The following is a 19,015-nucleotide window of genomic DNA, read 5'->3' on the forward strand; positions in this document are numbered from 1 at the left end:
TCAAATGATGAGCTCTATCTGTGGAGCTCTACAGCAGAGGCAAATGAGGAAGAATTAGTGCTGAATGTAAAAGAGTTTGAAGAAGACAAGCCAAGGGATTTCTAGACTAGAAGCCACTTCTCTCCTAACGATCATATTATGATCAATTTTCTCCTCTTTTCTCAATGGCTGCAAGTCTTACGTCGAGTACCCTTATTAACAAAATGCTTCTTTAAATCCTTTTTTCTCTATTATGCCGTCCCTACCCCTCTCCCTCCACACTCTGTCAAACCTTTTAATTTCTCTCCTCCTCTCAAAGGATGTTTATGCTCTCTGTCCTCTTTCTCCTTCAACCCTTTGTCTGTGTAGCGGGCTGATTGTTTTCACCTGCCCACTGACATGATAACTATTCTGTGCTGACTCACTGATGATGGCGTGTTCTATCAACAGCAGCCACTGCTGTTGATGTTGATGGAGATGCAGTAGGAGTAGATACACTAAACTCACTCTGACAGGCAGGAGGACATGCTGATCACTATGTTTAAAAGCCACCAGATGCACCTTTGTACATCACACAATTCATTTGTATCTTAAAACACAAGAGCTGAAAACACAGAGGTCATCAAATAAATTGACTTTCTCAGGCAAATGAAAGAAAATGCTAGTAAGAAAGGGACTTTGATGTGAAAGCTGGACAAAGATGTCCTGCAGAGGACAATGCTGCATACCTGCTCGTTGTGCTTGCGTGAGCTTGGAGTAGACCACGTCAGCTGACTCGATCAGTGTTTTGCTGGTTTGGATCATCTAGAAAACAAAGTGCACATTTAGTTCATTTCCAGTATGACTGTCATACTGGAGTCTACTTGAAAGGCTTCAGCGGAGGCCCAGCCAAACAAAACAGAGACAGGGACCAAGAGGAAAATACGTCATATACTTCTTGCCACATTTGCTAGCCAACAATAATTTGATCCCCTCAAACGGCTCATTCTTAAGTATTTGGGCTGAGCTCTCAGCTGCTGTGTTCACAGGGACAACAATTAAGCCATAACACAATTAAGGTAACACGGCTGTCATGTAAGCGTCTTTATCTGATTATATTAATTGTGGCAAGATTATAATCAGAGGAAGCAGACTATTTCCAATTCATTGGGTGTGTCAGCAACATACAAGAGATGAAAATCATGAGAGAAATGTAGTCTGTTTAGTATCACATGGTTTAACTTTGCAGACTTAGATAAAAACAAATAAACCTTAAAAGATGTATTATATCATTATGATCATCTTGGGCTGGATTGTGGCAACTCGGCTAACAATATATATTGTACTAGCATTGGTATACAATATACTCTCAGTGTCTGCCCTGAACTATATATTTACCCGTTCTGTACCTGTGCAGTCTGATGTGTGATCTAAATATATCAATGTTTTTCAATATATGGGCCGTTAGTACATACTAGCTGATTTCAGAATGTGAAAATGTGCACTGAAATCAGATATGTAATCATACCACAAAGAAACCAAGTCTGGCAGAGATGTAGTTCCACCTCTGATTTTGCATTTGACCAACAAACGCTAAAAGTGGGCTGAGCATTGTCCGTCATCCCACAGTGCTGATGAGGGGCAGCTGGACCAGCACAGAGAAAGAGGCTAATGAAGTTTCACACCCCTATGGGAGACAGGAAGCGGGCTCTCATACTGTATGTGCATGTGCAAGTCTTCTCTTGTTTTGTTCTTCCTGTGAGGACTGGTTTTGTAGAGTGAGCTGATTTTGGACAATCCCTTTGAGAGGATACTTAGCCGTTATGTATTTGAGCAACCTGCGTTTAGCAAAAAATCCTAACCAACCCTCAAAGAATGAATAGGAGAACTGTGAAATTGAATGTGTTGGTGAGAGTTGTGGCAAAGGTGCAAGTACGAAAAACAGTAAATTAAACCATTTCCTTGAAGGATTGATAAAGTATTCTGATTCTGAAATATTTAAAATAGCAAATAGAGACTTGCATGCAACAAGTATCTCACAAACCTGTCATTACCCTATATATACACTGTATATAGATACAGATATACATAGATATATCGATATACTGTATGTGGGCTGAACTACTGTGAAGTTACATTCAGCTTAGGGTTATAACGCTATCTGGCTGCAGCCCACATGGACGTGACTGAGGGCATGGACTGCACACTAATATTGTACAGTAAATGACCTGGTGTTGGCAGCTATGCTCCCATGCAGTCACCATTTAGACACATGTGCACACACACACACACATACACATACACATATACACCCACGCCCACCCACACACCCACACACACACTGGGTCCTCTGTTTTTGACCAGGCAGTGTGGCAACAGGCCAGTCTTAGGAGAGCAAACACAAACTCTCAGCTGCTAAGGCACAGGCATCAGGTTAATGGACATACAAGATTATAAACTCCTTAGTCTGTACCACTTGTTCAAACCTCTTGCACAGCAAAACATCCAGGAACTTGTATAAACTAGGAAACGGCTGGGGAAAATAAATTTGTCATCACAAGGTGTTGCAAGACGATTTAATGAGATTAACATTCTAGTTGACATTTACTGGCATGCTCGTGATTTCTGTGTGGTGTGTTTTGAAAATGGAGGTTCTCTAAAACCTATAAAAACGGAGATTCTGGGGCCTGTTTTTTCAGTTTGTCCCCAGAAAACTCTTTTGTGGACTGGAGCGTGAGAGTCGCTCTGACAGCGCTGAGCCCGCTGCCTGCTGTGAAACCTCATAAAAGCTACAGCTGACTCTATATGGAGCTGTTCGCTGTGTCACTCCTGATGTCTGTGAACTTCTCTGGGTGTCCGCAGCAGGAGCTCTGTTGTCCTGAGCGGCAGGGACGCTACAGCCTCTTCCTCACCAGTGACCCACTTCATCAGCTCCCACCGTGCCTCATAAAGGTGAGGAGAAGGGGAGTAGAAACAGCAGGTGATAACTAATTACACACGGAGTCCTCCAACCCCATTTGGGCCGTGCCAATGTCAAGTGGTGAAAAATGCACTGTTCTTGTTAGAGCGGCGGAAGGATCGAGAAAGTCATGTGAAATTATATAATGAGTCTCTGCAGCTAGATAATATGATATAGAAGGTTGTCTGAGCCACGTCTTGAAGGCTTACGAAACTCATCAAGCTCTGAGAATGCTCGTATCAAGCGTTCAGCCACCGTTGGTATTGATGGGAGGGAGAGAGATAACCATCTGCTTTGTTCTTTTTAAGTTTTATTTTTGTAAGCGCAGCACCTATAAAGAGCTGCACAGAGCAGGAAGTGCTTATCACAACATCACGGGGCAGGCTTTGTTATCACACTCGCTTGAGTGCTTTGACATTTTATCTTTACGTGAAGTCGATATTTAGTTTGATGATGCACACTATAATAACTGTGTTACTGCCTCGCACGAACATATCGTAAAAAACATCTGCATATATATATATGTGTGTGAGTGTGTGTGTGTGTGTGTGTGTGTGTACTAAATTCAATCACTTAATTTAAATTCATGAATAAACTAATTGGTTTGGCAGTAGTATTAACATAGATTTTTGCTTAGCATCTGTCATACACTCTTTCCTGTGCATGCTGCTTGTTTACCATATCATAGGCGTTGAGCACTTTGCGCAGCAGCTCCGGCACAGGACCCTGAGCTTCCATGGTGGGGTAGGTCTCGCTCAGGTCCACTGTCACCCTCAGTGATCGCTCACTGTTCATCAGCCAGGTGGACACTGTCAGGATACACTGCTTCATGTTGGCTGCAGGGGTTAAGCCACAGAGCTCCTTGAAGGACACCATGGCATTCTGTGAAGAAAACAACAGTATTTGTATTTTATCTCCATGTTGGTGGGTTTCTGTAATGCAACACAGAACTCATTCCTGTTCACTCATTTCCAGGTGCTCTGGTAAACACCATTATTTGAAAAGTAAGTGTTAAAGGCTTGCACTATAAAAAACAGTCCACATTAAACCAGTATATGTGGAATCGCTTTAACTAAAGTCTGTTTGATACAATAAACCCAACCACAGTAACTATCCAATGTATTCAACAAAGTCACATTCCTGCAGAGATATTGTACTTTGCAAATGAAGTGACTGTTGTGCTAATGGAATGGAAAATATTGCAACAACCTTTTCCAGATGACCTTGAGTAAGGGGATTTAATGAGAGGAATTTTGATACTCCCGTCAGACCAGAAATGAGACGAGATAGCTCCGAGTGTGTGTCTTGGTGACAGTAAAATTATCCATTTCCCATAACGTTAGTCTGCTCACTCGACAGAGGATTTGGAGACAAAGTTCTGACCGCAGTGTGGAAGTGCTAAATATATTCAGTCACTCATCAATCTCTTTCTTTCTTTCTCCCTCATCCTTTCTCAGCTTCTTTTATGGTTTGGACTACAAATATCTAGCTTAAAGACCTTCAAATGTTAAGTAAATACCACACGGAGGGCTGAACAGTTTAGCGCTCTGCTGCTAGATAAACAGTAAGAAAGAGGAAATCTCTAGCTCAGCATGTCCTGTTGATTTAATGAATATCAATGGCAAATGTCATTTTTCATCAGGGGCATCTGTGGCTCAGATAGCGGAGGTCTGCCATCACTTGCAAGGTGTGATTTGAACCTCATCACATGATAAAGGGCTCTTGAGCAATACTCTGACATCTCAAACTGCGTCCATTGTACAGTATGCATCATAAGCATCTGACAAATTGATGTAATGTCATCAAAGACAAGGGACAGATCTGCAAGCATTGTGAACAGATTCCACTTTTGTTTCACAGTTAAATCTTGAAAAAAACGTATTCCATCCAACAGCTTAGAGTTTTTGATTTAATAAGCTTGCATGCTTGGACGGGTAACTAAGACATAATGCAGCTTTTGATTTACTGTCCAGTCAGAATTCTGCACTGTAGACAGTGCCACTTTAAATCAACCTTAAAGTTGCTCTAAGAGGGCTTTTTTTTTTTAGTAATTTCTTTTAAGTGCATCTGTTTACTTAAGTAGTTAAGTCCTTTTCAAACTCAGTGCAATCGAGTTCGGGCTGAAGTATGCTGAGTTGCAACTGCAAAGACAAGTGAGACTGATAATGAGAGACATCAAGGAAACGGAAGTCAGTAAAGAGAGCATGAGAGAGAATAAGACATGTGTGACACACTGAGCATGCTGCAGCGTGCCAACCAGCCTCTCCATGGGCTGGACTTCCAGGCCGTCCGACAGAAAGATTCTCATAGCGAAGAGAATGTGCCATCACTGTGAGGCCTGACCTTCTTACAGACACATAATGTGGCCACGGGACACAGGCAGCATCTGTATGCTGAGCCTCATACACAGTTAGCACCTCTTGAACCACCGAGCACAACTGCACAACTACAAAGTAACATAATCATGGAAGCGGGAGAGCTGTGGGGCTCTGGATTAAAACCCACTGTGCGGTTATGTGTCTGTGTGAACTATGAGCATGTGGGAGTGCATGTGTTTATGTCTCAGTGTGGTCGGAGCTGAAGTTATTAGCATTCATTATGTTTTGTATAATGCCATGCATGTGTGTATAGGACCACATGCATAAATGTTTTTGGATAATTGTTGTGCAATAAAAGCCATACTGTTTCCAAGTCATTTACAAACCCAATGAGAGGCTTGTGTTTTTAATTACTCCCTTCCCCCACTTTACTCCTCTTCCAACATTCCCCAAGCTCCGTGTCCGGTTACAGCGTTGCTTTTGTTTCTGTTTGCCCCTCTCTCTGTTTCTCTTTCTGCTTCTATCTCTGTATCTCTCTCTCTTCTCTCTGGCCCAGAGCATAAAGTGATGGTGATCATGCCAATGATAGTGATCACACTTTTCAGAAAATATAAAGAAACTCCAGGCTGGTAGTACTCCTCCAGCTCCATCAACACTTTATAAGGATCATGGACAGCAGCCCTCCACAAAGGACTTTATTAAAGTCTCCCGCAGAAGTAATTGATCCACTGCCTAGATCCACATATGACACATAGCAACCTATGATATCTGTCCACTGGTTTAATAGCAAATACTATTCCATTTCCTTTATCATTCAAAGCAGAACACCTGAAAGCTTTGCTGTCTGAGGATAAAAGGAACTTTTGACTGTGTCTGCAATGTTTTCACGACTCTGCTGAGATTTTTGTAGTTTTAGTGGGTAAATGGTCTTGTTTTTATATAGTGCTTTTCTACCTCTTGGAACTTAAAGCGCTTTGCAGTCACAGTGACACATCTACCCATTCGCTCACATAAGCGCACACACAGTCTGAGTACAAAAGTCAGGGAAGTCAGGGGCAACAAAGCTTCCAGGTCTGGTTGATGGCCACAGGTCCCTTTTCTGCCTCCAGATCCAAGGCAACAGCTTCCACGCAGCTGGTCTCTACAAAGCCTACGCGGCTCTCCTTGATTTTTACATTTAAAAGGGGAAAGGTCTTATTCCAAAACACCTTCATTTACTGTCTTTTTAGTTTACCTCTGAAATTTATTTCTTCAGCTTTTATCCCTTCTGTTCAATAAAGATAAATTAGCACTTCAAACCTTAGCCAAATGTGGTTTGGTGGCACTAATGTTGTTTGATCAGGTCAACACGAATTCACATCTAATCACCTACAGACATTTTTCACATAAGAATAGATTACGACACCCCATCCTTAGATTTATTAACACTGAATCATACAGTACAGAACATTAACAACATTAACATTAGTTACTTGATTGGAATTTTCAAATGGAGTTTGATGGGTAGAGATATACAAATTTAAGGGATATGGGATTTTCTGATTGAGTCTATTTCTTCTGCTGAATGAATCTAAGGCAAAACTTAGAAACTAATCACAGTAAACTGTTGCAGTCACAGTTATCCCAAAGGTAATGAAATCTTGTTGATCAGCTGTATCCACTAACACTTTTATTGTCACTGAAGTAACCTTTCTCTTAATGTGTTCAGACGTTAAATTGATAATGGTACTGCCTCTAGAATCACATTCATCCCAAGAACAATAACATACTGTATTTCTCTTTGTACTGGAGTCTTGGTGTTAAAAATGGTTTTCAGAGCATGCCTAGTTCCACAACTGAAAAATGCATGACAGCATGCCACAGGATCTCTAATCACATTTCTGCCTATTTACTTTGGTCTGTCTTTTGTTTGCAGTACCATTAGACTGAGGTTACTGGTTAATGAAGACAGACAGACCAACAGACCTTGGCATTTATGACTTGGATGCATAAAAATGGATGAATTACATGTAGCTTCTGGAGGAACATACAGTACATGTGCCAGTCTAATACAAGAAATCAGTGTTATATCTTTTTTTTTTCATTTAACATTTTTTTCTATTTTCTCTGAGTAGACAGAACATTGTGGTTGGAGTGTTTGTAACTGTGCACAAAGCGTTTCTTTGAAAGTTTTCTAAGAAGACAGAAGCCTGCACTCTAAGCAACCCAACAACACACCATGTACAAGGCTCGCTTACACTTCCTGTGTTGTAAATTGTAGACTGAGCGAATGAGACAAGCTTTGGATTACACTCTTCACTCATCACACAATGAAATACACTGAGAGTTGTCTGCTGCTGGTTATCCGCCAAATATACATTGTTACGTGGTTACAAATCTTCATTTGCTCAGTTAGGTTTTAAAGTAGTGCACTAAGTGCCTAGCAACCAAGTCCTCTCCCCTGGGCAGTAATTGTCCCTCATTAATGATTACACTATTCATCCACCTCATAATTTTACCGCAATGTGACTTTATTACCGTTTTCTTCTACAACATAAAAAACACAGTTAATGACAAGCTTGTTTGAGCTGACAGAAGTTTTCTAGATTTTCTATGAGCATTTTCAGCAAAGCTTCGGCAATCACAGATGCAAAGCTGTTGTAATCTGAAATATTGCACTCAGCAGAGTGGCCCGTTAGTCCTACTCTGTATAAACAAGTATAATGTATAATGAATATCCAACCTAAGCCATCCACAGGCTGTGCAACAAATGTAGATGAATCAAATACGCTGTTTAAAAAATAAATGCAGACGAAAGAATCGTAAAAGTAAATGGTGTGGAACTAGGTCAGCAAATCTAAAGTTAAGGCAACTGATTAAACGGACACATAGTTGCCTTTTACCATTGTTTATGTAACAGGGACAGCTGTATTGGATTAAAATAAGTTAATAGAAGTTTTAGACCACAAACACACTAACCAAAGAGGGACTGAGTCAATAACATTTACCTGTTCTGCGTGGCCACAAATACTCCACCAGAAAGTAAAAATATGCACATGCAGTAAAAAGGTGTCAGTCTTATAAAGCTTTACAAAACAGGCCAGTGAACCCAACACATGGATTAGTTATTATATATTGTAAATATGTACTTCCTTACCTGGACATTTTCTCTGAGATCTGTGGCTTCCCTGAGGGGCTGGGTGGATGCTCTGAAGAGCTCGTCCACTACTTTGATTCCTGTGGTCTTGGTGGTGGTATATTCCCGGGCCTTCCTGCCCTTCCTTACAGACAGACCCCTCTTATGTGCCTTTCCTCCACCACGCCTGTTGGTGATGGCTACATGAACAAACAGTGTGGTGTTGGGGAGAAACTCTCCTGTAAGAGATTGTAAGGGGACATGTCTATAGCCTGGCTGTAGGCACTCAAATGGGATGGTGTACTGGCCAATGAACTCGTCTCCAATGTAATCATCATCCAGAACCACAAAGCGTAGTACTGCAAGTTCCGGTAAATTAATCTGGAACTCTAAACTCTCGTCAAAAATAGGGTTGTCACCATTCTGGGATACAGTCTTGGTTCTTTGCTCAGCACAGTCAGCTGGTATGCCATGGATCTCCACATATATGTAGGGCTCGACCACATCACCCTTAGCAGCAGAGCCGCGAGGCTTGGGAAGATTCTGCCCACTGATGACCTTGATGTGAAGAAGCTGTGCAGACACTCCTGGCAGGGAGTCCCGGGCATTGGCACTAAAGTAGGACACCTCCTCCCTCATGATGGCTGGCCGCAAAACATAACCGCAGTTGCCATTCTGCCTGAACCAGCCTAGGTTGAGGTCCATCATCAGTCCTGGTGTCTGGTAGTTCATGGCGACAATCTGGCAACCACACTTCCAGAAATCCTGGGGGTTCATGTTGCTGGCATCAATCCTCATAGGCGTGGGATATACTCTGGAGAGGAAGCGCTTGTTATAACAGACAAATTCTTCTGGGAATTCATTGGCAAACCTGTTTGCATCTACCTCATTGAAAGAACATATCTCCCAGAATTTCTGCTCTCTCCTAGAGATCTCAAAGTCCCTGAACTGGACTGACTTGCAGAGAGATACAAGATCAGATAGCTCCTTGCACAGTCTGAGTCTCTTGCAGCCCAAGCCATTCAGTTGGTCCTTCTCATCAGCTCCCACTCTTCGAGACATTTCCAGCCCCTCCTCCTCATCTGTCACGTCCCCCTCAGCATCAGTACAACTGGGTGGCAACTTCTTACCCTTGAGAAGGATTTTACCTTTCAGTTTCTCAGGAGATGGTAGGTAGTTTTCCTCCTTGTTGGGGGGTTCAATGTACAGCTTGTCACCGAGAATTTTCTTCATGTGCTGTGCCATGACCCTCTGCTGTGGGATGCAGCAGTGGGTCACCAAGCAGAGAATCAGGGGGTACTCTGAGCTCTCAAAAGCATACTGGTTTATAATGTCCAGAACTTTAGAGAAAACTAGCTGTGAAGCTACAGAACTACCTACATACACCACTGGTTCATTATCAGGGCCATCCCACACAATAACCTCAATGCTGCGACACCCCATCCTTAGAGCTCGGATGTAGCTGCTGATATCTGACGAACCCCAGAAATGGTCTTCCAGAAGAGAGGCATTATGTGAGGAATTTATATAGTAGTGGGAGAGAGGCTGGGTCATATCCTGGCAGACACGTTTGTGCTGTGGGTCAAAAATGTGGCATTCTGAGGACAAGAGGTAGTGTGTAAAACCATCAATGGAGAGGTATCCCCTCTCCCTGCCTTCTGCAGATGGCTCAAATTTCTGAACAATGTCCCTGCACATGTCCTCCGTTACACCTTCCACACCCTGTTCCACCTCAACGAATAGCATCAGATCTTTACTGTCCAGATATTCCTTGTTACTGGAAAACTGGACCAGCAGGAAGAAAATCTCTGGCCGTGTGCAGAGCTCACAGTAGGCCTCCACAAAAGTGTCCATGTTAATTGCCTCTCCATACTGGTCTTTAGCTTTCTGTAGTTCCTTAAACTTCAGCTCTATCCTGGACTCTTTCATTCCAGGGTTGAGCCCCTTGATTATCTGGGTGGCTCTGAACAGGTCTATGTGTCCTTCCTTTTCCATGTCTGCTAGTTCAAACACTGAGCCAATCCAAGATGTTCGTAAGCTGGGTTGACTGGGTTCTGCCATGTCCACGGTGTGGCGGCCATAAGACACCAGATACCGCAGGCCCATCACCCAGTTGCTGACAATATCTGCTGAACTACCTACCAAATCTAAGGATTCATAATTATCCCCATAGATGATTGAGAAAGCACATTCATCAGGAAACTGATCCGAGAGACCATTACTACGCAGAACAGGAGTTTTCTTTCCTAAACGGACCTCCTTAATGCTCTTAATTTCCAGTTTGGCCTTCTCTGAATCCTTCTTTGATGGCTCCCATCGGAGCCAGTGCATGTCTGGATCCAGCAGGAAGTAGCGGTTGTACATGCGTGAATTGGAACGCACCTTCTTCATCTCACAACCCTCCATCATGAAAGCCATGCAAGCAGCTGTGCTGTTGATCTTGCGGTCACTTGGCATTGAGCTGAAGGACACTGTTTTCTTTCTCACCTGCCTCTGCTTGGAACCATCCTGAAAACAGAATGGGATATGGGGTAAGGTTGGGGTAGAGAAAGATTTTTTTGTTACAATTTGTATCTGAATTCAACAAACACAGTAAGAGAATGCAATAGTCATATTATAATGTATATGTGAGGAATAAAGGCAGAGTTTTCTCTTTCATTGGAGAGCAGCTTTTACAATATGCACATTCAATCCTCAAAGGGAAATCCTAAGGAAAAGAAAAAGGTAGGCAGTGATGACCGCTCATCTTTACTTCTAGTAGTAATCTTTCTTGTTCCTGTTCGACCCATCAGTAAGCCAACCTGCTCAGGCCTGTCTTTATTGAGAGGAGGCACCATGGTATGTACGCACAGTGCAGGGTCTTGTTTGACATCTGGCTGTTAAAATCAGTAAAAATCTAGCCAGTAGCGTCATAAATAAGCACTTGCTTATTTAAAATGCACATCTCCTTTTCTAATTATACTGTTGAGATGAATATTGTATAAAAATCATGTGAAGGCAGAGTAAGTTCTGTGGTTCTGTTGAGACAAATCATAACATACAGTGTACTGCATGAGGTCTGTTTCTTCTTAAAACGTGGCTACTTGCTGTAATGACATGGTTTAAAACTGGAGATATGATTTCCAGCTGGATTCATGTCACACTGATTTCATTTCACAAACAAAGTTAAGGGATTTAAAATGCGTTTCATGTTATCTTTCACAGCAAATAAGATGTGGTGATTAAATATTCATCCAGTGAGCAACCTCTTATAAATACATTTCTTGCCAGCCAATTCCAAAGAATTGTAATGCTTCCGACAGCTCTGATGTTTCCTATAGCTCTGAAGAGACCTTCTCACAACAACAACTGAGGCAAAAGCCAAACTTGATGCTGCACACATCATATGTAATGGCATGGTTGAACCTTTGCAGCTTTCAGGTCTGTTGGCCAAGCTGGCAGAATGCAGACAGTGTTGCCCTATTTCCACACAGAGCTGTGGATAGTTAGATAGCCTGAATGTAGATGGCCTGGTTTAGGACTTGGAAAATGGTCTTGCTGAATAATTCACTTTACAAAGAACGGTACATTAAAATCATGAATTAATCTACAAGTTACTCTAGACTCTAGACAACAATGTTGGCGTCATTGTTGAAAGACATGTTAGTACTGCTTTTTGATTACACCTCCAATACAGTATGAAATGAATGCAACAAAGTCATCTAATCAAAGTTTGTGTTTTTGTTCCAGGCCTTATTTTTTACTACTTAGAAATAAAGCTAGACTGCAGGACTTCCCTTGTCTTTCAACCCTGACTGTCTTTACGGGTCTAATGAATCTCCCCTGAACAAGGTCCACTTCTAACCACAGTGAAACACCTCAGTACTATCCATCTTCCACTTGACGGCCAAAAGCAGATGACGCCTGGCAACTCATTAATGAGCACCATTTGACGCAGAGCTGAAGAAATGACAAAATGATTGCTCTCTGGTTTTGCCCTTGTTTTACAACCTCTATCTCATTTCTCTACACGTAAGAAGTAAGCATCATAATTTGAAAATCTTTGATTCTTCAGAGCTGGCAAAAAGAAAAATTGGAATAGTGATACAGATAATTATTTAACTTGGATAAAAATACGTATTTGGTATTCTAGTCAGTGATCACTAATCTTTCAACAGATGGTGTGCTGTGGTCCAATGACTTGGGGACCACCCAAGCCAAAAACATTGCTCAGTATGTGTTAAAATAGAGCTATTCAAGCATTTTATTTTCTCCCCCTTGAGAAATACTTGCAATTGATGTGAAAACTAGTGCCAAGACCCACAGCGCATGGTAATGCATGTACCCTTGCCAAGACTATAAGGGTAAGGGTGGGACTGTTGGTTCAGCTGAGGGATAATACAGTTCCATGTTTTTCACAGAGGTAGAAAAGGAGTGGAAAAAGTTTCACAACCAGTTCACATCCGGGGTTAAGGGACTACAGCAGAGATGCTAACGATGTCTTTGCCCCTCTTTGTTATGCCTTAATTTCCTCCAAATGATCATCTACCCCCAGCCACCGTAGAGGGAGAAAAAGCTGAAGGCCATAATCAAGAGCATACATTTCAACTAAAATATCATGCTCTTTAGTATCACTCGCCTGCCCCTTTTGCCTCATGTGACAGAAAATTACAGTTAACAACTCTAGCCTATTTTTAAAACAGACCAAAACGACAGTTGGTCTCTCCTGTGGTTTGCTCTTCGGGTGCTGTCCGCAAAGCCAACCAGATGGACATGCACATTGACTGGGGTATTTGGGATACACAGGACTGAAAGAAGCCAGTGCAAGTGATCCAGTGAGGAAAGATCAGTTCAGGTCTGATCGTTTCCAGGCCTTCTTTGGGAATGGGCTGTGATCCACAATTGGTCAAAGGGTGAGAGAGTAATCTTGTGTCTCGTTGACATATTACAATTAGCATGAAAGCCAGAAATGACACAATTGCATTGCTTTCTGCTTCTCAGTCAAAACCAAAAGTGCAAACTATGGGTCTGCCAGAAAATGATTAATCAATTAGCTAGTTTACGATATCATGAGTTCCAAAACAGCATCAACCTTGAACAATTAAAATTTACTTTAAACATCCTTTCTTAAAGTTTTTTTATTTTTTATTTCTGCCAATATATTTTCGTACTTGCAGTCTTTTCTCCTTTTCCTTCTCTCTCACCAATTTTTCACAGTCCCTGGGGCCTTTCCTGGTAGAGATGTCAGTATTTCTGTTTATGTGTCTGTGTGTGTGTTCAAGTGTGTGTGTGCTCAAGTGCCTGTTGCTGCGGTGATATGGGGGCACTTTTGGAAATGTTTACACCTCCCCACCCCCTTTCCTGTGGGGACAGTGGCCGCTGCAGGCTGGGTCAAACACTTCCTGATGGAAGGGTAAAGCTGCTGGGGACAGACAGGCTGTTATAAGAGTCTGCATCCTCTGAAGGGCAATGGTATGTCAAACTCTTCCTCCCATCAGTGTTGTCACACCTAGCGACTGGGCACCATAGGCAGTATGACACTCCAGGGAGACAATTAATGCGACAAGCCCTCTGCTCTCAGGTAGCAACAGCAGCACTCAGGTTGCTTCTTACCCTCCAGTCCCCCACTGAATAGAGTATGTGAAAAAATAACTCTAAACTGTACCATATGTATAGCACTGTCCTAGAGATTAATGTCTGCTTCCTCTCAACAAAGTGTCTGTCTGGGTATGCACAAGAAAAATTTAAAAGTCCACTTGATCCGCGGCATCTTGAACAATCTCATTGTTACAACACAGACTGAAAAATAAAAAATTGTGCACTTGCAGTTTAAGATCAAAAAAGGGTCAAATTCCCTAAGTGTTGAGGTGCTCAGTCTGTTTTTGAACACATGGAAGATGACTCTCTCTCCTGCATGCTTCCTGTGGGACTCTGGACATAGTGCTTCCTTCACTACCATGCCCCTCTTCCTCCCCATTCCAGCAAGCCTCCAAACATCCCACCTCTTTGTCATGGCTGCATTGGCTGCCTGCCACTCGCTCCTATCGTATCTCCCCTCTAAAACAGGTCTGCAGAAAGTATTCAGGCAAAGCTCAGTTCCTCTCGCCCACAGAGCTACTGTGTGATTTGTGTGTATGCAATGAGAATCAGTGAATAAGGCAACAGGGGGGCGTGGGTAATGGGGAGTGAAAACAGAACAGAGCAGAGCCCTCTTGATGACGTGCTCTCCGAGATGTGAGTCACAGTATGTGTGTTCTATTTGCCTGCATGTGTGCTCAAGGATCATACGATCAATGTCGACACATATACACCCTGACAGACAACTAGTCACAGCTAAACCACATTACGCTGCAGATGCACACACCGACATGTCAGACACAGACATATAACACACACACAGAACCACCTCAAAGAGGCACGCTAACTGTGTTTGAATGGTAAGACATTGCCATCAAAGATGGTGCATTGTGTGCTGCTAGAATTGTTTTTCAATATTTTGAATCTTCCAAAAGGTAAAAAGCCGTCATCACAACATCCACTTTACTCCCCTTCCTCAGGTCTAGGCTACCCATCAACATGCACCACCTCTCCTTCGCATATCCAAGATAGGTATTCACACTGACATCTAAATCCTGGCACACAGAGCTTAGGGCAGACATCATTTAGCCTCGAACAGATTCTACACCCCAGAACTATGTGGAAAGAGGCATCCAAAGAGGAAACGAATGAGAGAGAAGAAACAGAGAAGAGTAAAGTGGGCTAAGACGGTGTATGTGAGAAAGAAGCAGCAATTGACATAAATTGAGAAAGAAAGCTAGTTTAATTATATTAATCTTAACTTAATTTGTTTAGATGTTTTGGCAATGCTGTGTGACCTCATTGCCAATAAAGCAAATGAAATCAAATTGAAAAACTACATCCTAATAGGAGGAAAGGAAATAGAAAGACATGGATAAGCAGACAAATACAATGGAAGTTGCATTTAGATTTGGCCACATGACATTATTATCTGTCTTGGCAATAAAGAATCTTGGAATGGGATGCAGATTTTGGAAAAGGTAGAGGCAAGGAAGGAATAGAGAGAATGAAGAAAGACAGACAGAGGAACGAGTCGGAGGGAGAGAGAAGTCGGGCCTGTCACCGTTTGTCACAGTAATCTCTCGTGGGCGACTGCTGAAATTCTCACAGCAGTAGTCTCAGCCGCACATTGTGCAACTCATTGCACCGTCCTAGTGTGAGTTTCACAGAACATGAACATAATGTGTGAACAGGCGAGAAAATTCAAGGTCTGAGAGGGAATGTGAGATGCCCGAATTGAGTGTGCGTGGACATGCTCTTGTTTGTCCCAGTGCACAAATGGATTTAAATTTTCATCCAGGTGGTCCATCGTTGACTCGAATATAAAGCCCCAGCTCTGACGCTGAGACTCTTTTCAAGCGCTGATAACAAGTGCAAATCCCCCAGAGAACTTGGAACATGCCAAACAGCCCCAAACAGTCCAACTAATTACTGGCCCACAGAGAGAGTAGAGGTCAATGCTATCGAGCTGTGGAATCACAGAAAAAAGCACCAAGCACTGCTGTCCAGCTTAGGCACTTCTGTCACAAAGCATTTGCGTTTCATTTCACTAACACTCATGAAATCCCTCAGTACATTCAGTATGACATGTCTAAGGATTTGATCAAAAATCATGTCACTGCTATCCGAGTGTGCGCATGCACACAGACATGAACGCCTGTGTCAGGCTCTCTTGTGGATTTTCTATCATGACATACTCATTCTCCCCAGCTGCTTTCTTCATGCTTTCCATTGCCTTGCATCACCAATGGGGCCAATTATTTCCTGCACCATCTAGTTTATACTGTTCAAGAGCATTTAAGTGTGTTCATGTGTAAACATGATTTATGCTAAGAACAAGGCAGACAGGAACAGAGAGACATAAAGATCTTATTTTGGAGGGTTAAGTCACATTCACCATCAACTTTAACATTTCCTCATGGTCAGGTACTCGTCTTATCAGTCTGTATTCTGTCTGTCTGTGTGACAGTGATTGTGGTAGGTCCTGTTGGTAATTCCCCAGAAGGCAATTAAAGTAATAACAAAATAATCCTTGTATGGTGGTGTTTTTGGTGCTGGATGGGGGTAACTGAGCATATTCAAAGGCCAATTACGGGGATCAATTCTTTCTCTGGTAAGTCATACTGTAGCTCCACAAATACAGTCACTCATACATACACAGTTAGGCATTTTGAATAAAACCGAGGCTGCTTTAAACATAAAATATTAATCCACCAAGATATCCTACTAAAACTAGTGACCTTTGCACATGAAATTGATGGTGACAGAACATACATTTTTGAAAGAATTTTTCCCCAGATACCCTTATATTTAACAGATGAAGTGGAAAGAGGTCTAGTGAGTGTTCTTCCCTTTAGCCCATAGTTTTGGGGTTAATTATTTCCTGTGCATGAAAAACACAATGAAAACAACATAATTAAATCTGTAAACAGACTTACAGACTTCAGTTAGGTATAGGATGCTCCTAAAACTTGCAGTACTTGTTTAGATGATTAGATCCTGTGCTATGTTAAACATGCTTTACGCTAAGAGGAGACATAAAGACAGTGTCTTTGCAGGATCAAGTTAAAGCCAGTTCCACATTTCCCCATTGTCAACTCTTAATAAAATTATTAAAATTAAAAATGTAGAGGCAGAATTTTATCTTTCAACAGATTCACAGAATGCTAACTAACTGAGAGAAGTGTGCCAAGTCCCTCACAGCTATCACTACTGGACTCGTCAACTTTCATTAGCTACAACTATGTTTAATACCCCCCCTGTGGTCCGCATTGCTTTAATTAAACAGTGTTGTATCATCTCAAAGCATTCCCCTCATTACATTCATTACTACAATGTTTTCTCATTTCCCCAAATGGTGTTCAGCCACAGGCACCGGATCATAGCTGTGTTTACCAAAGATCTGGAGGATGTTGGAGAGTCTGACATGTGTTTGCCCGACTCCTGATGATGGCCAATGAAAGGATAATAGTTGATATAAAGCTGCTGACACATGGGTCTTGTCACCAGTCTCCAATTTCCTTCAATAGCTTGTCCTTTCATTCTCTAATTACTCACTTCACAAGAGTCACTTTCTCTTTTCTGTCACTGGATCTTTGCATCTCCTGGTTAGTGAATTCATTGAATTTGTTTTAATCTTGTCTTCCTTCTCTGCTTCTTCTTCTTTTTTTTTTTTTATACATGCAGCAGATCCCTTCACAAAGCGCCAGTAAGACACTGATACTGGGAAACAATTAGGCCAAAGAGGTGTGCTGAATGTTCTCACCATGTGGGAAATGATCTATCACTTCTTCAATAATATCTGACAGAGACAGCTGTTTCAGACCAGCCCACAGTGAACTGTCTGAGCCTCAACAAAAAAGGGATGCCAGAGGTATTCTTTTGGATACATGCACACACAGGATGTGCATATTTGGTGATCCTCTTCTGTTTCTTCTCAAGACTATACAGCTCACTTCAGGAAGCAGGAACCTTCCTGTTGCCCTCAAATGCAATGCTACAAGACCCGCAATGATTCACATCCAATGAAAATTTGGCCAGACCCGTCTGTACAACACTGACCACGTACAGCCTGTTGTATCCAGTATTGGAGTTAGTCTTGTTGGCTAAGACTGACATGTTTATCACACAAAGAGGAAGCTGAAGACAGGCGGGAGGCTGATTGACAACAAATGTCACTCTGCCAGTCCCGTGCCACAAACGCCCATGACATTTACCCTCTACCTCAGATACAATGCTCGCGTGAAAGGACAGCCAGCCAAAAGATTACAGGCAATTCTGAAGCAAAGTAGGAAATAAGAACTTTTATCTGTGCAGTGTAAGAGAACAAAACACAGCCTTTTAAACCCTAGATACTAAAAATGGAGAACATGGTACGTGATTTGCAAGCCTGGGCAATATAGAGCTATAAATAAAGCCCTTTCAGAACTACAAGGCCACAAATTTCCCAAAGCATAATATGTTGTCTTCTTGGATTGTCTGCCCTGGCATCCTCAGTAATTCAGTCTTTTAATGTGGCCACAAAGGCATAACCTTGACTGTAATCTGCATTGCAGCGACTCGTGGGGAGAGAGACATACCCCCTCCTGCCACCAGATTGCTGTGCTGCTGCAGCACAGGACACCCCTGCTACACTCTTTTCCCTTTCTCTCCCTTCCCTGCATTTCATCTCGGGACAAGAGGGAAACGGAGATAAAACAGGAGAAGAAACCTTTACTGCCCTCTAAAAAAAATGTACCTCAGGATCTTCACAGGCTACCATAAGAAACATATATGTGCGAACACCACCACAGTCTGCCCATGATAGTGATTCTGGTAGTCTAAATGGGAAAGAAATTCACAAGGGGACAGGTTGTGAGATCCATAACTGATGCCTCCAAGGTTTTGTTTTCCGTTCTGAACCTCCTCATGTATACCTACATACTCACAGTTATGGAGGTAAACACCCAATGTGCAGTACACTGACTCTGCACACCCACCATGTATGTATTTTAACCATCCAGAGCTGAAAAGCTATTTAGATGCTTGAGCAGAGAAAGAAGAGAAGAAGGCTAAAATTGGCAAGTGTTCAGTGAAGTCCAGTCACCTGTGTAGGTGTAGAGGACTCTG

The 19,015-nt window shown here is 42.3% G+C and overlaps 1 protein-coding gene across 1 annotated transcript in view; it reads right to left on the reverse strand.

Annotated features, from left to right (window-relative positions):
• The window catches only part of LOC311506845 (inactive phospholipase C-like protein 2), a 51,793-nt gene that overhangs the window by 11,557 nt on the left and 21,221 nt on the right, over positions 1–19,015 (reverse strand). Inside the window, exons 2-4 of the mRNA XM_084570957.1 lie at positions 8,372–10,858; positions 3,596–3,799; positions 708–783 (exon numbers count right to left, since the gene is read on the reverse strand). Coding sequence (XP_084427083.1) covers positions 708–783; positions 3,596–3,799; positions 8,372–10,858 — 2,767 coding nt within the window. The remainder of the gene's footprint in view (positions 1–707; positions 784–3,595; positions 3,800–8,371; positions 10,859–19,015) is intronic.

The sequence above is a fragment of the Chelon labrosus genome (assembly GCF_963514085.1).
Source record: "Chelon labrosus genome assembly, chromosome: 21".
NCBI classification, from domain to species: domain Eukaryota; kingdom Metazoa; phylum Chordata; class Actinopteri; order Mugiliformes; family Mugilidae; genus Chelon; species Chelon labrosus.